Source organism: Piliocolobus tephrosceles, chromosome 4, assembly GCF_002776525.5.
Source record: "Piliocolobus tephrosceles isolate RC106 chromosome 4, ASM277652v3, whole genome shotgun sequence".
NCBI classification, from domain to species: Eukaryota; Metazoa; Chordata; class Mammalia; order Primates; family Cercopithecidae; genus Piliocolobus; species Piliocolobus tephrosceles.
In genome coordinates, this window is record NC_045437.1 from 77,911,822 (window position 1) to 77,930,282 (window position 18,461).

The following is an 18,461-nucleotide window of genomic DNA, read 5'->3' on the forward strand; positions in this document are numbered from 1 at the left end:
TGCCCATGCCTGTCATTTTCACTCAGATAATTTCAAGATTCAAACTAAATCATGATTCTTCGCCTGCCCTTTCTGCTGGCCTTCTCCCTGGGTGTTGTGTGCCTGGGAGGGTATCTCTGGGCTTCTGGGCACCTGTCTGCTCCTCTGGCCTCCTGTGGTCATTCTTTGCTGATTATTCATTGGGTACAGGCTGCTGTGAACTGCCTGTACCTGGTGTCACCTGGCCTGCCTGTCCCGCCCAGGAGCAATGCATGGTGATTGCACCCAGGGAGTGTGGCTGACCTCGCTTCAGGGGTGAAGGGGATGCTTCCAGGCTCCCACGTCCCATTGGTGCGAGAGGGTAGGAGGGTCTACATCAGGCCCTGTCTGCCTAATCCTCCCCTGCCTTGCTGTGAACACCCAGAGTTGGTGAGGGGAATCTACAGAGTGCCACCTCCAGGGTCCCACACCAGAAGATCTGGGTATAGTCTGCTGACATGGCCTAAAAACTGTCTTGTTTTATTCACCCCACTCTGAGGATTTCAGCCCCTCTCAGAGACATTCATTATTTCTTTTCTGTCTTCATTTTGCCCTCCAAGCCTTTCCCTTTAGCATAGGAGAACAATTTAATTTCCCCATGTGGCAGGAAACCAAGCCTAAGTCATATCTTTTGTCTTGCCTTCTCCCACTTATTTCTTAGTAAAAATGCAGTGCTCTGAGAATCCCAAATTCGGCCCCTTAGAATTCACAAGTCCTCTTTTCTGTCAACAATGGACCTAGTAAATAACAGCCACAGTTTTTACACATACTGGTTAAAAAAAAAAAACACCAAATTTTTGTTTTGAGATGATTATAGCTTCACATGCAGTTGTAAGAAATAATGCGGAGATTCCCAAGACCTTACACCCAGCTTCCCCCAGCAGCAGCATCTTGCATTACTATAGACAGTATCACAACTAGGAAATGAACATTCGTGCAATCCACCAGTCTTATCCAGATTGCACCAGCTTTCTAGGGATCACCAGCTATCACCAAGGGATCCCTAAATCTTCCTTAAGAAAGTTTCCAGGTCCACTCTGTAGTTAAGTGATGTTCTTGTCTTTTATAGGATGCGGGTTTAGGAATAACCGAACTGATCATGAAATAGAGATGGATGAGACTAATATTGAAATGATTGTTTCAATATTTGAATATACCATCTGTAAAGGCTCTAAATAAAATGTTAGCATTTCAGTCACATTATAGGTCACTCACAGTGGCCTTAGCATAGGCTAGTGGACTGTCCTCCAGAGAGGCTCTCTCTAGAGCCGAGTGCCTTACTCCAGTCATGGTAGGTAGGGCCTGGTTGCAGATACGCCCTGCTTCAGACACATTTGATGACAACATCTGCTATGCAGCTGTCCCTTCTCTGCATCTGAGATCAGCCGGGGAGTTGTTCAGCAGGCCTGATAATCTGTACTCTGGAACCCACAGATTGTGGCTGTAGGACAGGTTGTATTATCGCAACTGTTTTCAGCAAGGTTAGCCCTGGACCAAGCAGGAGGTCTCTAAGAGCCCTCAGACACCAGAATTGGGAAGACAGCCCTTTGCCTCTCAGGAAGCTGTGCAGCTCCTCTCCAGGTGAGACAAAGTAGTTTGAGGACCCTCAACCTGGGCATTCAAGTTCTTCTCCAGGTAGGACCTGGATCCTCCATGCCCAGCCAAGCTGCCTGGATGTGGGTATTCCCAGGAATGGGTTATACTCTCCAAGGGCCACCCTACCACTCTCCTATGTTCATGGAAGAAACCCCAGACCAATGTCAACGACAATGTTATTTCTCAGTAATTATCAGTTATACTTCTCTAACAAATTGATGAAGAAGATCACAAAAGAAAGGATCTGTAGTAGAGGACATTGTTCAGTCAATACCAAGGCAACCAAACATGTGTTTTGGTCAGTTGGAGATTAACACTCAAAAGGATTCATCGCAAAAGCTGTCTGACATGAGACCTCTCCTTTAAGATTCTACATTTGTCCTGGTGCGGTGGCTCATGCCTGTAATCCCAACATTTTGGGAGGCTGAGGTGGGCGGATCACTCGAGGTCAGGAGTTTGAGACCAGCTTGGCCAACATGGTGAAACCCCGACTCGACTGAAAGTACAAAAATTAGCTGGGCATGGTGGCGTGTGCCTGTAATCCCAGCTACTCAGAAGGGCGAGACAGGAGAATAGCTTGAACCCGGGAGGCGGAGGTTGCAGTGAGCTGAGATCGCGCCACTGTACTACAGCCTGGGCGACAGAGCGAGACTCTGTCTCAGAAAAAAAAAAAAAAAAAGATTATTCAACATGTGCTTGTCAATTCTTGTTTTTTTTTTTTTTTTTGTTTGTTTGTTTTTTTTTCTGTTTTTGAGACAGAGTCTCGCTGTGTCGCCCAGGCTGGAGTGCAGTGGCACGATCTTGGCTCAGGTTCAAGCAATTCTCCTGCCTCAGCCTCCCGAGTAGCTGGGATTACAGGTGCCCGCCACCATGCCCATCTAATTTGTGTACTTTCAGTAGAGACGGGATTTCAGGATGTTGTCCAGGCTGGTCTCAAACTCCTGGGCTCAGGTGATCAACCTGCCTCAGTCTCTCAAAGTGCTAGGATTACAGGTGTAACCCACTGCACCTGGCCTACTTGTCAGTTCTTTAAGTGCCTGTTTTCTATCCATTGCAATTTTTCTTTCTACACATTTTCCCTCTTTTTGGCTAAATGTGTAGATACAGGCACTTCCTCTTCTCCATATGTTGTTAACATTAAATGTAAACATAATGCCCTATCTCTACATCTTGAGAATCCTATCACACAATGACCTTTATTCTGGCAAAGGTATCAGCACCTGCCACCAAAGAAGAGAACTGAACATCTTTTGGCAATTCGCTGTCTTTTTAAACCATAGTATTTTCATCACACTAAGTTTTTTCTTTTCTTTTTAGACAAAAGCTCTAATGGACAAACTTCAAAAGACTGTTTCCTCTGAAGGAAGATTTAAAAATCTTAGAGAAACCCTTAAAAAGTATGTCTATCTTAATTATTAAATTATTCATAATTCAGAAATATATTTACATAATGTATATAGTATACAAACAGTGACCTACCGCCTACTTTGCTTTGAAAAGAAAAATAAATGGGAAACAACTTATATCATCTAGGTATTTTTCCGATTTTCCTTACTATTTGGAATACTGTGCATACAGTAATTGTCTTATGGATATACTCATGGCATGCAGATTAAGAATTAAGAAGGTAATACTACCATAATAAATCAGATTATCTTTTACTGTAAAAATTTTATTGATTCAGTTATTTCCTAATCTAAGCACAATGATTTCCTGTGAGTTTTATTTAAATATTCCAGCACCTGTTGATTGTTATTTTTGGTCTTTGGTTTCTAGAGCATTCCCTTTCTACACACACACATACACACACACACACACACACACACACACAGAGAGAAAGAGAGAGAGAGAGAAATTGAGATTCTCCTGCAACTGGTATTCTCATAATCTACCACATGTACTTACTGTAGAAAACCATGAGTCCTGTGATGGTATGAGTAAAAGCAAGACTAAGACATCATCATCATCATCATCATCATCATCATCATCATCATCATCATAGCAACAACAGCAGTAATAGTATAAGAACAAATTACCGAAGTATTTACTAAATGACAGGTTTTATGCTAAGTGCTTGATATGTGTATGTAAGCCTCACAAGAAATTCAAGAGATAAGCTTTTCTATCTCCATTTTACAGAAGAGGAAACTGCAGTTCAGAGAGTGTTCCCAGTATCACTTAGTAACTGGTCAAGCTGGGATTCGAACCCAGCTTCTCCTGCATCAAAAGCCCATGTGCTTAGCTTCCGGCCTCTGAGAAGACCAAGTATACCCAGCTCTCTCTAAAAACTAAACAAAACAGTGTCTCACCTTAGTCTGAGTTGTGATGTTAAGTCTACACTTTCTAAAAACATTTAAGAACCAACTAAAACAGAAAACAAGTTTTTACCAGTACAAAGCTCTAATTGCATGGATTTTTCCATCTAGTTCATCAAGGCTGAATGCTTGATTTAAAGAGGTAAGACCACAGAGGTTTTCCTCCAAGCTTCTAACCCTCAAAGAATTGTGGGCAATTTATAAGTATTGCAAACAATTACTGCTAGCAAATGCTGTGTATTTGTCTCTAAGATATCCTGTTGTTTGAACATGCCATTTTTTTTTCAAACACGTAGTAAAGCATGGGCTGTCATTTTTGTATTTTATTCTATTGTGAAATGTGTTTAAAATTCTGCATATCATGAATATGCTTCTGAAACTGAAATAAAAAGAGTTCATTCTTCAGGATCAAAGGAGGATCCTTTAATCCACCTTTGTTTAATTTGGGGAGGGAAATAGATATTTATTCGAATGAGTCTCAGAACAGTGCCTCTTGGTCTTGCAGTTGTAACCCTCCTGCAGTTCCTTACCTTGGGATGTACTTGACAGACCTGGCATTTATTGAAGAAGGAACACCAAACTTCACTGAGGAAGGCCTTGTCAATTTCTCCAAAATGAGAATGGTAGGTATAATTTCATAATTAGCCTGTTTCAAAGTCAATGTCTGCTTTTCTTGTTGTCCTTTTTTTTTTTTTCCTTTGGAGAAACAGTCTTGCTCTGTTGCCCAAGCTGGAGTGCAGTGGCACGATCTCTGCTCACTGCAACCTCTGCCTCCAGGTTCAATCAGTTCTCTTGCCTCAGCCTCCTGAATAGCTGGGATTACAGTTTCGTTCCACCATGCCCAGCTAATTTTTATATCTTTAATAGAGAAGGGTTTTCACCATGTTGGCCAGCCTAGTCTCAAACTCCTGACCTCAAGTGATCTGCCTGCCTCGGCCTCCCAAAGTGCTGGGATTACAGCCCCAGCCCGATGTTTGCTTTTTAATCTTGCGATGGAAGAGGAGGTGGATACTGGGACTAATACCCGTTGTGGGCTGATTGAGGAGATTTTTGGTCATGAAATCCTTATTTAAACCAATGTCTAGAAGATTTTTTCTAATGTTATCTTGTAGAATTTTTATAGTTTCAGGTCTTAGGTTTAAGTCCTTAATCCATCCTAAGTTGACTTTTGTATAAGGTGAGAGATGAGGATCCAGTTTCACTTTCCTACATATGGCTTGCCAATTATCCCAGCACCATTTGTTGAAAAGGGTGTCCTTTCCCCGCTTTATGTTTTTGTTTCCTTTGTTGAAGATTAGTTGGCTGTATTTGGATTTATTTCTGGGTTCTCTCTTCTGTTCCATTTGTCTATGTGCCTATTTTTGTACCAGTACCATGCTGTTTTGGTGACTCTGGCCTTATAGTATACTTTGAAATCAAGTAGTGTGATGCCTCCAGATTTGTGCTTTTTGCTTAGTCTTGCTTTGGCTATGTGGGCTCTCTTTTGGTTCCATATGAATTTTAGAATTATTTTTTCTAATTCTGTGAAGAATGATAGTGGTATTTTGATGGGAATTGCATTGAATTTGTGGATTGCTTTTGGCAGTATGGTCATTTTCACAGTATTGATTCTACCCATCTATGAGCATGGGATGTGTTTCCATTTGTTTGTGTTATCTGTGATTTCTTTCAGCAGTGTTTTGTAATTTTCCTTGTAGGGGTCTTTCGATTCCTTGGTTAGGTATATTCCTAAGTATTGATTGAGGAGATTTTTGGCAAAGCCATTTCAGCATCCCCAAGGAGATGAGGAATCCAAGGATGAGTTCCTAAGACTGACTAGTGATAAACACTTGCTGAAAGCTTCTTGCTGGACAGCCAGGTTCTTTTATTTATTTATTTATTTATTTATTTATTTAAGACACAGTTCTGTTGCCCAGGCTGGAGTGCAGTGGCCAGTGGCATGATCTCGGCTCACTGCAACCTCTACTTCCTGGGTTCAAGCAATTCTCATGCCTCAGCCTCCCGAGTAGCTGGGATTACAAGCCCATGACACCACGCCTGGCTAATTTTTGTATTATTAGTAGAGACAGGGTTTCACCATGTTGGGGCCAGGCTGGTCTCAAACTCCCGAACACAATTGATCCACCCACCTCGGCCTCCCTAAGTGCTGGGATTACAGGCGTGAGCCTCCGTGTCCAGCCTGGACAGCCAGGTTCTAAGCACTAAGCTAGAAGCAAGGAGCCCATGGATGACAGCACCCAGAGCTTGCCTCTCCCAAACATGAGGCCACATAGTGCCAGCTGTTCCCCAATTTTGAATTCAGTATCTTTTTGCTTTTGGCATTTCATGTACCTCCTTGAGAGTCAAGAAAGCACCAAGCATAGGGAATGGTCAGGCAGGCTCCACCTGCCTCACTGGAGGAAGGGACTGACCTTTCCGGGAAGAGGCCTCAGAAGAATGTGCTGCAATACAGGAAATACCTTTCTCTGCTTTTGTTGTCATTTTGTTTTGTTTTTTTCTCTGTTAGATATCACACATCATCAGAGAGATACGCCAGTTCCAGCAGACTTCCTACAGAATAGATCATCAGCCAAAGGTAATATTCTGTGGCTGTGAAGGAATTAATAAAGAACAAAGGGGAAATTACTGAATTAGAAAACAACAGTAAAAGTTGATCCAAAATACCAAAAGCTAGCTCATGGAAAAGACCAGTAAAATAGAAAATCTTCGGCTAGTCTGATTAAAAAAAAAAAAAAAGGAACATCAATTCATCATCAAGTTCTGTTGATTTTACTTCTTATATTTCTTGTGAATCTGTCCCTCTTCCATTTGTCTTCACTGCCATGACCCTTGGTCCAAGCTGCAATATCTGTTGCCTACTCTACTTGCATTCACTCTAGGATGCAAAATTCATTCTGCAAATCACAGCTAGGTAGAGCTCTCTGAAATGCAAAGTGGATTATTTTCTCCCTTACATAAAACATTTTCCTGGCTTCCCATTGTTCTTAGGATAAAAAAAAATTAAGAATCTTGGACATGACCATGAAGTCTCGCATTATGTGACCCCCACTTTTTTCTTAAGGTTCAGTTCACATCATATACCCCCTTACTGTCTCCATCCCAGTCACAAATGGCCTCTTACCCCCATTTTTTAGTAGACTTTACTTTTTTAGAATAGTTTTAGCTTTACAGAAAAACTGAGTAGGTAGTAGAGAAACTTCCCATATACCTCACAGCCAATGCCCTATTATTATCTTACATTAGTATGATGTGTTTGTTAGACTTAATGAGCCCATATTGATACATTATTATTATTATTATTATTATTATTATTATTATTATTATTATTATTTTGAGATGGAGTCTCGCTCTGTTACCCAGGCTGGAGTGCAGTGGCACGATCTCGGCTCACTGCAAGCTCTGCCTCCCGGGTTCACGCCATTCTCCTGCCTCAGCCTCCCGAGTAGCTGGGACTACAGGCGCCCGCCATCACACCTGGGTAATTTTTTGTATTTTTAGTAGAGACGGGGTTTCACCGTGTTAGCCAGGATGGTCTCGATCTCCTGACCTCATGATCCGCCCGCCTCAGCCTCCCAAAGTCCTGGGATTACAGGCTTGAGCCACCGCGCCCAGCCGATACCTTATTATTAACTGAAGACCACCGTTTATTCAGATTTCCTTATTTTTTACATAATATCCTCGTTCTGCTCCAGGATCCCATCCAGGACACCACATGTCATTTAATTGTCAAGGTTCTTTAGGCTCCTCTTGGTTGTGTGGTTTCTTAGACTTTCCTTAATTTGGGTGGCCTTGACTGTTTTGAGGAGCCGGGGTCAGGTATTTTGCAAGATGGCCCACTGTTGAAATTTGTCGGATGTTTACTCAGGGTTAGCCTGGGATTTTGGGTTATTGGAAGGAAGACCCCAGAGGTGAAGTGCCATTTTCATCACATCATATCAGGAGTTATATTATCAACCTAATTTATGACTGTTGATGTTAGCTTGAATTGCCTCGCTAAGGCAGTGTTTGCTGGGTGTCTCCACTGTAAAGTTATTCTTTTTTCCTTCCTTCCTCATCCTGTATTCTTGGGAAGGAAGTCACCATGAACACCCCATACCTAAGGAGTGGAGAATTATGCCTGCCTCTCCTTGAGAACGAAATATCTACATAAATTACTTGGAATTCTTCTGCTCAAAAGATTTGTTTCTTCTCCATTTATTAATTTATTCAATCATGTACTTATATCGGTATGGACTAATGGATTTAATACTTAGGATTGTCATCCAATAATATTTTATTCTATTGTGGAAACTGTTCCAAGCTTGGCCATTGGGTGCTCTTTCAGTTGACTTCTTTGTCATACCCTGATCCATGTAGGGTTTTCTCTTTTTCTTTTTTGAGGACTTTCTTACTTTCTGATAGTATAAGATGCTCCACGCCAGGTGTGGTGGCTCACACCTACAATCTTAGCACCTGGGGAGGCCAAGGCAAGAGAATCGTTTGAGGCCAGCCAGCCAGATTACCTGAGGTCAGGAGTTCAAGACCAACCTGGCCAACATGGTAAAACCCTGTCTCTACTAAAACTACAAAAATTAGCCAGGCATGGTGGCGGGCAGCTGTAATCCCAGCTACTTGGGATGCTGAGGCAGGAGAATCCCTTGAAACCAGGAGGCAAAGTTTACAGTGAGCTGGATCGCACCATTGAACTCCAGCCTGTGCACTCCAGCCTGGGCAACAGAGCCCCTGACTCTGGGGGGTAGAAATAAAAAGATGCTCTAGACTCATCTTTTATAATTTGCCCCAGTCCTAGACTCGGCTATTTCTGCCAAAAGCTGTAGTTCCTTTTTTTGGAGAATGGTTTCAGCAACCAAGATATGGACTTTAGATATGCTTGTGTTATGCATGTATCAGCTGACAGAGCACAGGAATCTATGTGTGTATACTAAGTCATATATATATATACACACACACACACATACACACACACACACATACTTATACATATTTATAAGTATGTCTCTATGTAACCATCAGTATTTGTGTTAAGCTAAATATACTGATGCCCCCAACTCTATTCTATTACCATGTGAATCATTCCAGCCCTCTCCCCACATTTGCTTATCCATAAATCCCTTATCCAACAGTGAGAGACACACTTTCTTTTAATAGCCCCTAGGTTTTGCCCCATTTCTGTTTGCCACAAGGCCTTTAGCTATGTTCTTCCTTCTGTCTGGAGTACCCTTTCTTCCTCATTGCACAGTTTGCTTGTACACAGCTTAAGTGTCACTTAGGAAGACTTCCCTAACTTTCCCAAACCCCACTCCACTCTTTTAAGGTTGTATTGCACCATCTAAGTCTCCCTTCTAGCACTTACTGCTGGAGTCACCATTTTACATTTATTTGTGTGATTATGTGCATATGCGTGATATCCATGAAGGTCAGAGTCAGACTTACTGTGTTTATTATCATAGCCCCAGCATCTTGCACAGTGTCTGGACCGTAGCAGATAATAAATGTTTCTTGAATTAGTTAATTCAAGTCAGGAAAAAGACACGGTTGTGACCATCACTGCTACCATTCAGTTTTGAACAGGAAAAAATTCACCATGGCAATGAAGCAATAAAAAGAAGCAAAAGGCATAAAAATTGGAAAGGTAAAGATTAAATACTATAATTCACAGATGATTTGATCTAGAATATCCAAGAGAAAAACTGATGAATTATTAAGGGAGTATAGCAACTGGACATGAAAAAGCCAATAATTTTCAACACATTGGCAATAACCAATTCAAATGTAATATAAAAAATCTCAATCAAAATAGCAACAAAATCTGTAATGCCTAGGATTAAGTGGGACAGGAAATATGTAAGACCTTTATGTACTGAAGTACATAGGGAGAAAGTTGTATCATATTCATGGATCAAAACACTATTGTAAAGAGGTCCATCGTCCTCAAATTAATCTATAAATTCACTGAAGTCCTAGTCAAAATCTCAACAGGGTTTTCATGGAACTTGACAAACTTATCCTGAAACTCTTATGGAGGCATGGATAGGCCAAAAACAGACAAGAACTTTTTGGTAAGTAAGAATAGTAAAGGAGAGTGTTCCCTACCAGTTATGGCCATATCCTAAACTGAGAGTAAATAAGGTAGGACTCTCCACTGGCCCAGCAGTGCAAATCCAGTGAGGCAGAAGAAAGTCCATGTGCGTGTTTAGTCTACCTGAAAATCTAATACGAGATAAAGAAGGCACTCAAAGAAAGTGCCAGAAAGAAACTGACCATTCAATAAATAGAACAGGAATTTTGGCTCTCCATCTTACCATTCACAAAAATAAATTCCAGATGAGTTCATTACCTAAGTTTAAAAAGAAGTATTTACATTATTTGAATAAAACAAAGGATAAAATATTCATGACTTTGGATTTGAAAGACCTTCTTTTTTTTTTTTAAGACAGAGTCTCGCTCTGTCGCCCAGCCTGGAGTGCAGTGGCCAGATCTCAGCTCACTGCAAGCTCCGCCTCCTGGGTTTACGCCATTCTCCTGCCTCAGCCTCCCGAGTAGCTGGGACTACAGGCGCCCGCCACCTCGCCCAGCTAGTTTTTTGTATTTTTTAGTGGAGACGGGGTTTCACCATGTTAGCCAGGATGGTCTTGATCTCCTGACCTCGTGATCCGCCTCGGCCTCCCAAAGTGCTAGGATTACAGGCTTGAGCCACCGCGCCCGGCCTTGAAAGACCTTCTTAAGCACAGAATGCAAAAGCTGTAAAAGCCAAGCTTGATAAAGTTAATGAAAATTAAGGATTTCTATATGACAGAGGACAATTATTTAAAAAGTCAACATATAAGCAGTAGACAAGGAGACAACATTTGCAAAATATAAAACAAAGAAACAGAATAAAAGCATTTCTATAGTCTATACTCTATAAGAAAAGCATAAACAATGCAACTCGTAAACCTGTGAATAGTTAATTCACAGAAGAAACAAAATGGCCAATAAATATTTTTTAAATACTCCTCTAGTAAAGAGAGAAAATGTAAATTACAGTGGGACATCATTTTCACTTATCAGATTGACAAAAATTTAAAAGATTGGTAATATCAAACCTTGCTTAGGATATGGGAAAACAGGTACTGTCACATACTGTAGGTTTGGAAACTTTGCAGGTCATTTTCCATCATCAGTTAAAATTAAAAATTGGTATATTCAATTACTGGAACTCTTACCATTTTTGGTGAGAATAAAACTGAACAACCACTTTGCAAAACTGTGCCATTTGGAAGTTTCTTAAAATGTTAAATGAGCACCTGTCTTAGGACTTAGCAATTTCTCTCTTAGGTATTTATCCAAAGGGAAAATGAAAGCATCCTCCTTAAAAGCCTTGTATAGCTGGGTGCGGTGGCTCACGCCTGTAATCCCAGCACTTTGGGAGGCCGAGGCGGGCGGATCGCAAGGTCAGTAGATTGAGACCATTCTGGCTAACATGGTGAAACCCCGTCTCTACTAATAAAAAAAAATCAGCCGGGTATGGTGGCACATGCCTGTAGTCCCAGCTACTCAGGAGAGTGAGACAGGAGAATCGCTTTAACCCAGGAGGCGGAGGTTGCTGTGAGCTGAGATCGCGCCACTGCACTCCAGCTTGGGCGACAGAGCAAGACTGGTCTCAAAAAAAATAAAAAACCTTGTATAAAATGTTCATAACATTTCTAAATAATAGCCCCTATTTGAGAAGAGCTCAAGTGTCCATCAACAGATGAATGGATAAACAAGTTATGGTACATCTCTACAATGGAGTAGTCAGCTATAAGAGGGAGCAGACTACTGATACAGGCCACAGCAAGGCTGAATCTCAAAGCACTATGCTGAGTGAAAGAAGCCACACATGAAGGCGTACACACTGAATGATTCCATCAATATGAGGTTCCAAAGTAGACAGAACTCATATGTGGTGATAGAAACCAGGGCAGTGCTTGATTCCGAGAGCAGATTGAGTGGGTAGGTGCATAAGGGAACTTTTGGGGATGCTGAAATTGTTCTTTATCATGAAATGTATGTAAGTTACATGGTGTATACATCTGTCAAAATGGATCAAACTATCCATTTCACTTTTGTGTGTTATATTTCAATAAAACTAAAGAAATATTTTCATGGAAATCCCCCATGCCCCAACATTTTCATTTCTAGTGTCAATTCCTTTCCTTTCACTTCTGATGTCTACCCTAGCCTAGCAGAGTATTCACGCATGCACACCAGGAAGCATGCTAACAAGGAATTCACCGAAACTTTGTGTAACAGTGAAGTATTGACAGCAACTCAACATCCATCAATATGAGATTATTAAATAAGCTCCAATATATTGCACTATTAATACTGTATAGCAGTTGGAGCTCTATCTACTGTCATAGGGAGCTCTCTCCGACCTATCATTAAGAGATGAAAGCAGAATAAAATGTGCGCCACGATGCCAATTTTAGGGGGGGAAATGATATATGTAAGTACATGTAATCTCTATAAAGACATAGAAAAACAACTGGGAGAACACAAACCAATTAGTAGCAGTAGTTCCTATTGAGGGAGGTACCTGAGATTGGGGGTTGAGAGAGGACTAGAGATGTTTGCCTTTTTTTTTTTTTTTTTTTTTTTTAACAATGGAAACATATTTTTGATTTTTTTGGTCAAATAAGATTTTTAGGTGTTTAAGAGAAAATGTTGAATTGTGTTAGATTCCCTCAGAAAATGTATGCAGTGGTATCTGAAAGAGGTAAAAGCTGGGACTTCCCCTTTTTTTCAGGTCACACAGTACTTGCTTGACAAAGACCTTATCATAGATGAAGATACGCTATATGAGCTGTCACTAAAAATTGAACCTCGACTCCCTGCTTGAAGATCTGGCCTTGCCCCTGAGTCCACGGGATGTTCATGGAAAGCAGGACAGACAGAATTGTGTATGCCTCACATGGTACAGCACGAAGCCAGTCTCCTTTCTCCACCAAAGAAGATAGAACCAGACTGGAATTCTGTCTCCATTCAGAGAGAAACCCAGCTGTTTGGGTCAAAGACAGATGCTTCAAACTTGGGTGGGAAGGTGAAAGATGGCTATTTAGAAAGCTGGTGGCACGTTTTACGTAAGGGAATGTTAGATGGGAGATGGTAGTTGCCATTTTAACAAAGCAGGTAAATTGGCAAATTTTAAACTCTGTCCGTGTTCTGTTAGAACTCAGGGACAAGGATCCATGAAAAAGACCTGTGATGTTTCTCTGGCACTTTACTGGCCTGGGCACACCTACCAATCTTCTAGGATTTGACTGGTTCCATTACATTTCCTTTTGGTATAAGCTTCACAGAAAAGCTGACACTTCCTCTACAGAGATGGACCAACACATAAGCAATTTCAGTCTACAGCATGTGCATGGTTTTCAGTGCATTCTAAATATTTCTATGTGAGGAATGGCACCTTCTGAAACTGGCTTTCCAATCTTTAGGCAACAGGATAGGAAAGAAAGAATGAAACACAAATGGATTTGTATGTAACATTTCCTTAATTAAAGTAGGCTGTGCCCCAGAGGATTGCAGACAGTGGCTGGCTGAGGTGGCTGGGGAGCTTTTCCTTGAGACTGTTGGTCCTAAGCCGCCAACCCTCTTGGAGAGGCAGCTGCAGTTTGCAAGAATGTGCACGTCCATCTCACCGACAAAACTGTGGAACAGACAGAAGGCCACCAAGTGCTGTGGGGAATCATGGGTTTCAGTGCTGAGTGAAAATCTATACCTAAAGATCATCTCTACACCTTGCTTTGCTTGTTTTCTTTCCCCGCTCATAGTACTGCAGGAATCTATTCTCATTTACACAGACCTTTTTTAGGCTTACTATGAACATTGGTTGTATTTTTTTTTAAAACAGTTTAGTGAAATTTTCTTTTCAAATCCCACACTTCCATATGCTGTTCGTAGATCTCTTTCTTTACAAAATGATGTTGAGAGATCTCTGAGAGTATTATAAGTGCATGGGAAATGGGCCCAACCACCGAACAGCTCTTATATTACGAAACCAAATGCAGGGGTTTGTCCTGCTACCCGAGGCTGGGGAAGTGACCTTACTTTTCCCAAGATTGTCAGTTGTTGAAGAAATAGGGCTATCTCATTGTTTACCTCCCTCTTCTCTTCTCAGGGAGACTGCTGCTTTAAAAGAAGGAAGAGAAAAAACATAGTTCTATTTCCCTGAACCTGTTGCACCTGACATTTTCTCTTAGCAGCATGAAACTTATTGATGCTGACAATGAAAAATTGATCTGTCTGGCTGTTTTCCCTCTTTCCTTGCACTTTAATTATGTTGTTAGAGCTAACAGCTGACTAATAAATTCCACCTGCTGGCTCTTAAGACCCAGTGGAAGAGCTAGCATTGATAATGTACCATAGAGGTAGAGAATGTACTTTTTCTGCATGGTAAGCACCATCTCTGTATGTAACTATATAGTGAAATATCAACTAAGTAAAATACAATACAGTATTTGAAGACCATTCCAAAAATATTTTCAATAATTCACATTAGCCAACAGTGTAGCACTCAACCCAAGGAGGGTTCCTTATGGATGCTTTCTTTTTCTTTTTTAAAGTTGCTTGTTTGTTCTCTTTAGTTTCAAATAAGAGGTTGACGCATCTTGATGCATGATGAGAAGCATGGGCTGTTTGGATCCTAACAACGCATAACTTGTGATTTATTTCTCAGTGTTCAGAAGCTGAGGGTTTGAAATAATACGTATCAGTTGCACCAAACACCTCGAGGTCTTGCAGAAGAAAAGTAAAGGTTAGCTTTCTTGGCTCAAAAGCGTAGTCCTGAAAGGTGAACTAAAACTGGGACAAATCTGTGAGAAGACCACACACAAACTAGTTTCAGGCCAAACAACATGTGGAAAAGTTGGTGCATTCTATCTGCCTTGAGGTTGCTAGAGTCCTTCAGAGGGAAAGGATGGTTCTGCGTGTGCTTTTTGTGGAAGTCTGGACTCATTTCTTTGATCCAAATGTTCCAGAGACGCTGCAGCCATTCTTATTAACGAGAAATATGACAGGAGTTTCCAAATGCTCCTTCCCTTTTGGATCACAGCTTTTCAGTTAGTGACAAAGCTTTTGCACCTATTTCCCGCAAGATGTTGGAACTGCCCCGCAGTGGTCATATTAGGCACTGCCGATCGCTATGCTGACTTTTAGGGGGTTTTATGTTTGTTTGAAAAACAGGGTCTCACTATGTTGCCCAGGCTGGCCTCGAACTCCTGGATGCAAGCAACCTTTCTGCCTCAGCCTCTCAAGCAGCTGGGACTGCAGGGGTGCACCACTTGCTAGCCCTTCACATTTTTGTTTGAGAATTACACCACTTTCTGGAGTCTGCAGCCTTCCTGGAGCTGCAAGAGAGCAAGAGAGAGAGAGGTCCGCCTCTGAGGGAGTGTCTGTTGATGACCTGCACTATTCGTGTGCCAGCTGGGAGAGGAATGCACATTTAAAACACCCTCAATTTGGTCAAATTAAAAATCCCCAAGAGCAATTTGCAGTGTTGTTAAAGTGCCGGTTCTCTTCTGCCTACACAAAAAGCTGGCATTCCCAGCTGCATCTGCCTCTAGTCCATAAATAAGAGGAGATGGGAGGTCAACCTCTAACAGCCAAGTAGCGAACATGTATACTGTAAAATTAACCTAGAAAATCAGAAGTAAAAGCCAATTTCAGGCTTTCGAATGAATGCCCACATTTTGTACTGTCAACGGAATTATCTTGGAGCTTTTAGGGGATGCCTCTGGTTATTAACTGAGACATCTAGTTTTGCTACAGGGACAAATCTCTTACCTAATCCAATATATTAATTTGACAGATTCAGGCATGAAGTAAAACGTTGTCACTTTTCCTTAGTGTTTTTCTGAAGGAATTTAAAGAGGGAATTTTAAACGGCCGTTGCAATATTTTCAAGTGGCTCTCACACCAAGTCCTATTACTGTTTGTTAAGTTGCAGTACGTCTTAAAGTACTACTTATAAACAAATGAAACTCAGAGAAACTGAATCACTTGGAAGAGAAAAATCCATTATGGTCCCATGTGGAGTGAGTAATGATGGATCAGCACCCTTTCTCTCATGTTATTGTATACGACGAGGCTTTTGGGCCAGCAGTGATTGGGCAGCTTTAAAATTCTTAACTAAAAAGAGTAATGCAATACAGGGATTATTCCCAATAAAAATAACTTTTATTTAAAAGCAAGAGATTTTACTTAGCTTTTTTTTTTTTCAAAGTTTGATTTTATCCCCTTGAAAAAAAACTCTTCACTTGAAGTATAAAGGTTTTTAAAAATACAATTGCAAAATGTATTATTTTTACAACTATTGAAATGGCATAAAAGAGAACATCCTATTTATGGCTGAAGGGTGGAGCCAGGCTAATGTCCACAGCCAGAGGGAATCAATAAATAAGAATCATTTTCATTTCAGTAAGAAATCAGACTGTAAGTTTAAATAATGGCTCTATTATAGATACCACCATGTAATTCTGGTAAGAAGACTTAATGAAATCTAATCAGTGTGCCATTTCTCATTGGCCATTGGTGACTTAAAATGAAGACGAGGCAGAGCCAAAATGGAAAACAGTCATTTTGTTGTAGGAATAAACACATGAACGATTCAGAAAATTATTCATCATGCAGCATGACATTAACATTAGGATTGATTGTACTTGGTCTGATCTGCTCAAGGAACATAATAGTTCTATTATACTTAAGGATGTTGGTTTTTACACAGCTCATTTCATTTTTCACTAGAAAACCAGTTATGAAAGAGAGCTGACCTAGGCATCCCAGCCCTGAGTCCTAGGCCCAGTCTCCAGCTGGAAAACCTTAGGCTGGTGTTTATACATCCCCGAGCCTCAGTTTCCTCATCTGCAAAATGGTGCGACTAGTAATCCCTGTGCTGCTTACCTCACAGGGCTATTGTGAGGACCAAATGGATTAGACTGTAAAGTGCAAAGTGCTGTCCGCATGTGAGGTAATCTGATTACTATGCTCAGCTCTCTTTTGTAGAGGATTTCAATGTATTTATCATTTGAGTGTGTGTGCGATGGACGAATATGTGTGTGAGTTTGAGAAGCATATCGTTCGTGTCCAGTTGCTTTGCAAATTTGTGGACATTTGTGATTGGACAGAGGGGTTTGTGCTGTGGCCTAACACTTGCCAGGTGAGGTGTAGGTTATGCCTATATGCAAATTAAACTTCACCTTTCTTGAATATTCAGAAATCTCATTGGTTTCTTCATTTAACTCTTTTCCCTATTTTTCTACATTGTCAAAACCATGAAATGTATACATGTAGAAAAAAATAGAACTTTATTTCTTATAAAGGGTTACAGTCTGCAGGCTGGAGCCTCTGGCCAAAGCCAAAAGCAAGCACTTCAGAGACAAAAGGGAGAGGCTGAGATTTATGCCCAACGAGATGAGCCATACGTATACATTTAGTAGGTTATAGGATAATCTTATGAATATTTATGAGGCCCTAATGTATGCATAGTCAGTAATCATACATGTTACATACAACCCATGTTCACTGTGGGATGGAGACTAACATTAAAATGTAGTAAAATTGGACTGTGTACCTCAAAAGATGAAACACGGGGCACAAAGACACTTGGTGTGCAGTCTCTGTAAACCGGCCAGAACCGGCTGCGGTCTGCCGTCAGTTATGAGGACGGAGTGCTTTGTAAGGCTCAACACTTGTCATGGGGAAACTGCGTTGAGGGAAGGGGGTTCGCCACGTCAGGCTGTCTGTTGAAGTTGAGGAAGAAATCTTCCAGACACAGTTTTCAGGAACTGGTTTTAGTTTAATTGTAGGAAAGAAAGTCTTGAGGCAGTTATCGAGGTGGGGGAACGTTGGGTGTGACTGACCTCTTGCCTTGCCAAAGCTGTAGAATCCTGGTTTTTAATGTTTTCTGGGGTCTCTTTTACCACAATGAGTCTGTTTTGTTTTGCCTGGGGGCCTAGGGGCTTTATTTTTATTTTACATCTTCTTCATAGCAGTGAATTCCTTCAGATATATTATTTTACTTCTAAATATTACTTCTAAAGTTCAGGGAGAAAAACAATTTAGAAGAGGCCCTAAAATTCAAAGAATTTGGGGAAAGCTTTGAAACGATATGAAGGATCAACTAATCACACTTTCTTTCCAGTGCTTAGATTCTTCCTGTGACATCCCCAGCCCATATTTGATTACCTCCAGGCACAGAGAACTCACTACTACCCGGAACAGCTCAGTCCACTGCATGGCAGCTCAACACTCCTGAATGGGCAGTGGAGACAGGAGAAGCCCACGTAGGAGGGGCTTCTGAAATAAGACTCCTATCTACCCCTAAAATTACTGCAGTGGTTATATGGATTACTATATATGAAAATACTTTAACTTCTATGAAGTTGTGGTAACATTTAGAGCTGATGGAATTAAGTTACAGTTGCTGGACACAAGAATAGATTAAGGAAAGGGGTTCCTCCTGCCCAATTCTGAAGTGAGCAATCCAGGCTGATGGGACACAGGAACCCA

General features: G+C 41.0%; 1 protein-coding gene across 2 annotated transcripts in view; it reads left to right on the top strand.

Moving 5' to 3' along the window:
* RASGRF2 (Ras protein specific guanine nucleotide releasing factor 2) overlaps positions 1 to 17,165 on the top strand; it is a 273,755-nt gene extending 256,590 nt beyond the window's left edge. For both annotated transcript variants that reach the window (XM_023214960.2, XM_023214961.2), the window contains exons 24-27: positions 2,932 to 3,011; positions 4,435 to 4,552; positions 6,436 to 6,504; positions 12,700 to 17,165. In XM_023214960.2, the coding sequence (XP_023070728.1) occupies positions 2,932 to 3,011; positions 4,435 to 4,552; positions 6,436 to 6,504; positions 12,700 to 12,792 (360 nt within the window). In that variant the 3' untranslated portion in view covers positions 12,793 to 17,165. The remainder of the gene's footprint in view (positions 1 to 2,931; positions 3,012 to 4,434; positions 4,553 to 6,435; positions 6,505 to 12,699) is intronic.
* The last annotated feature ends 1,296 nt before the right edge of the window (positions 17,166 to 18,461 follow it).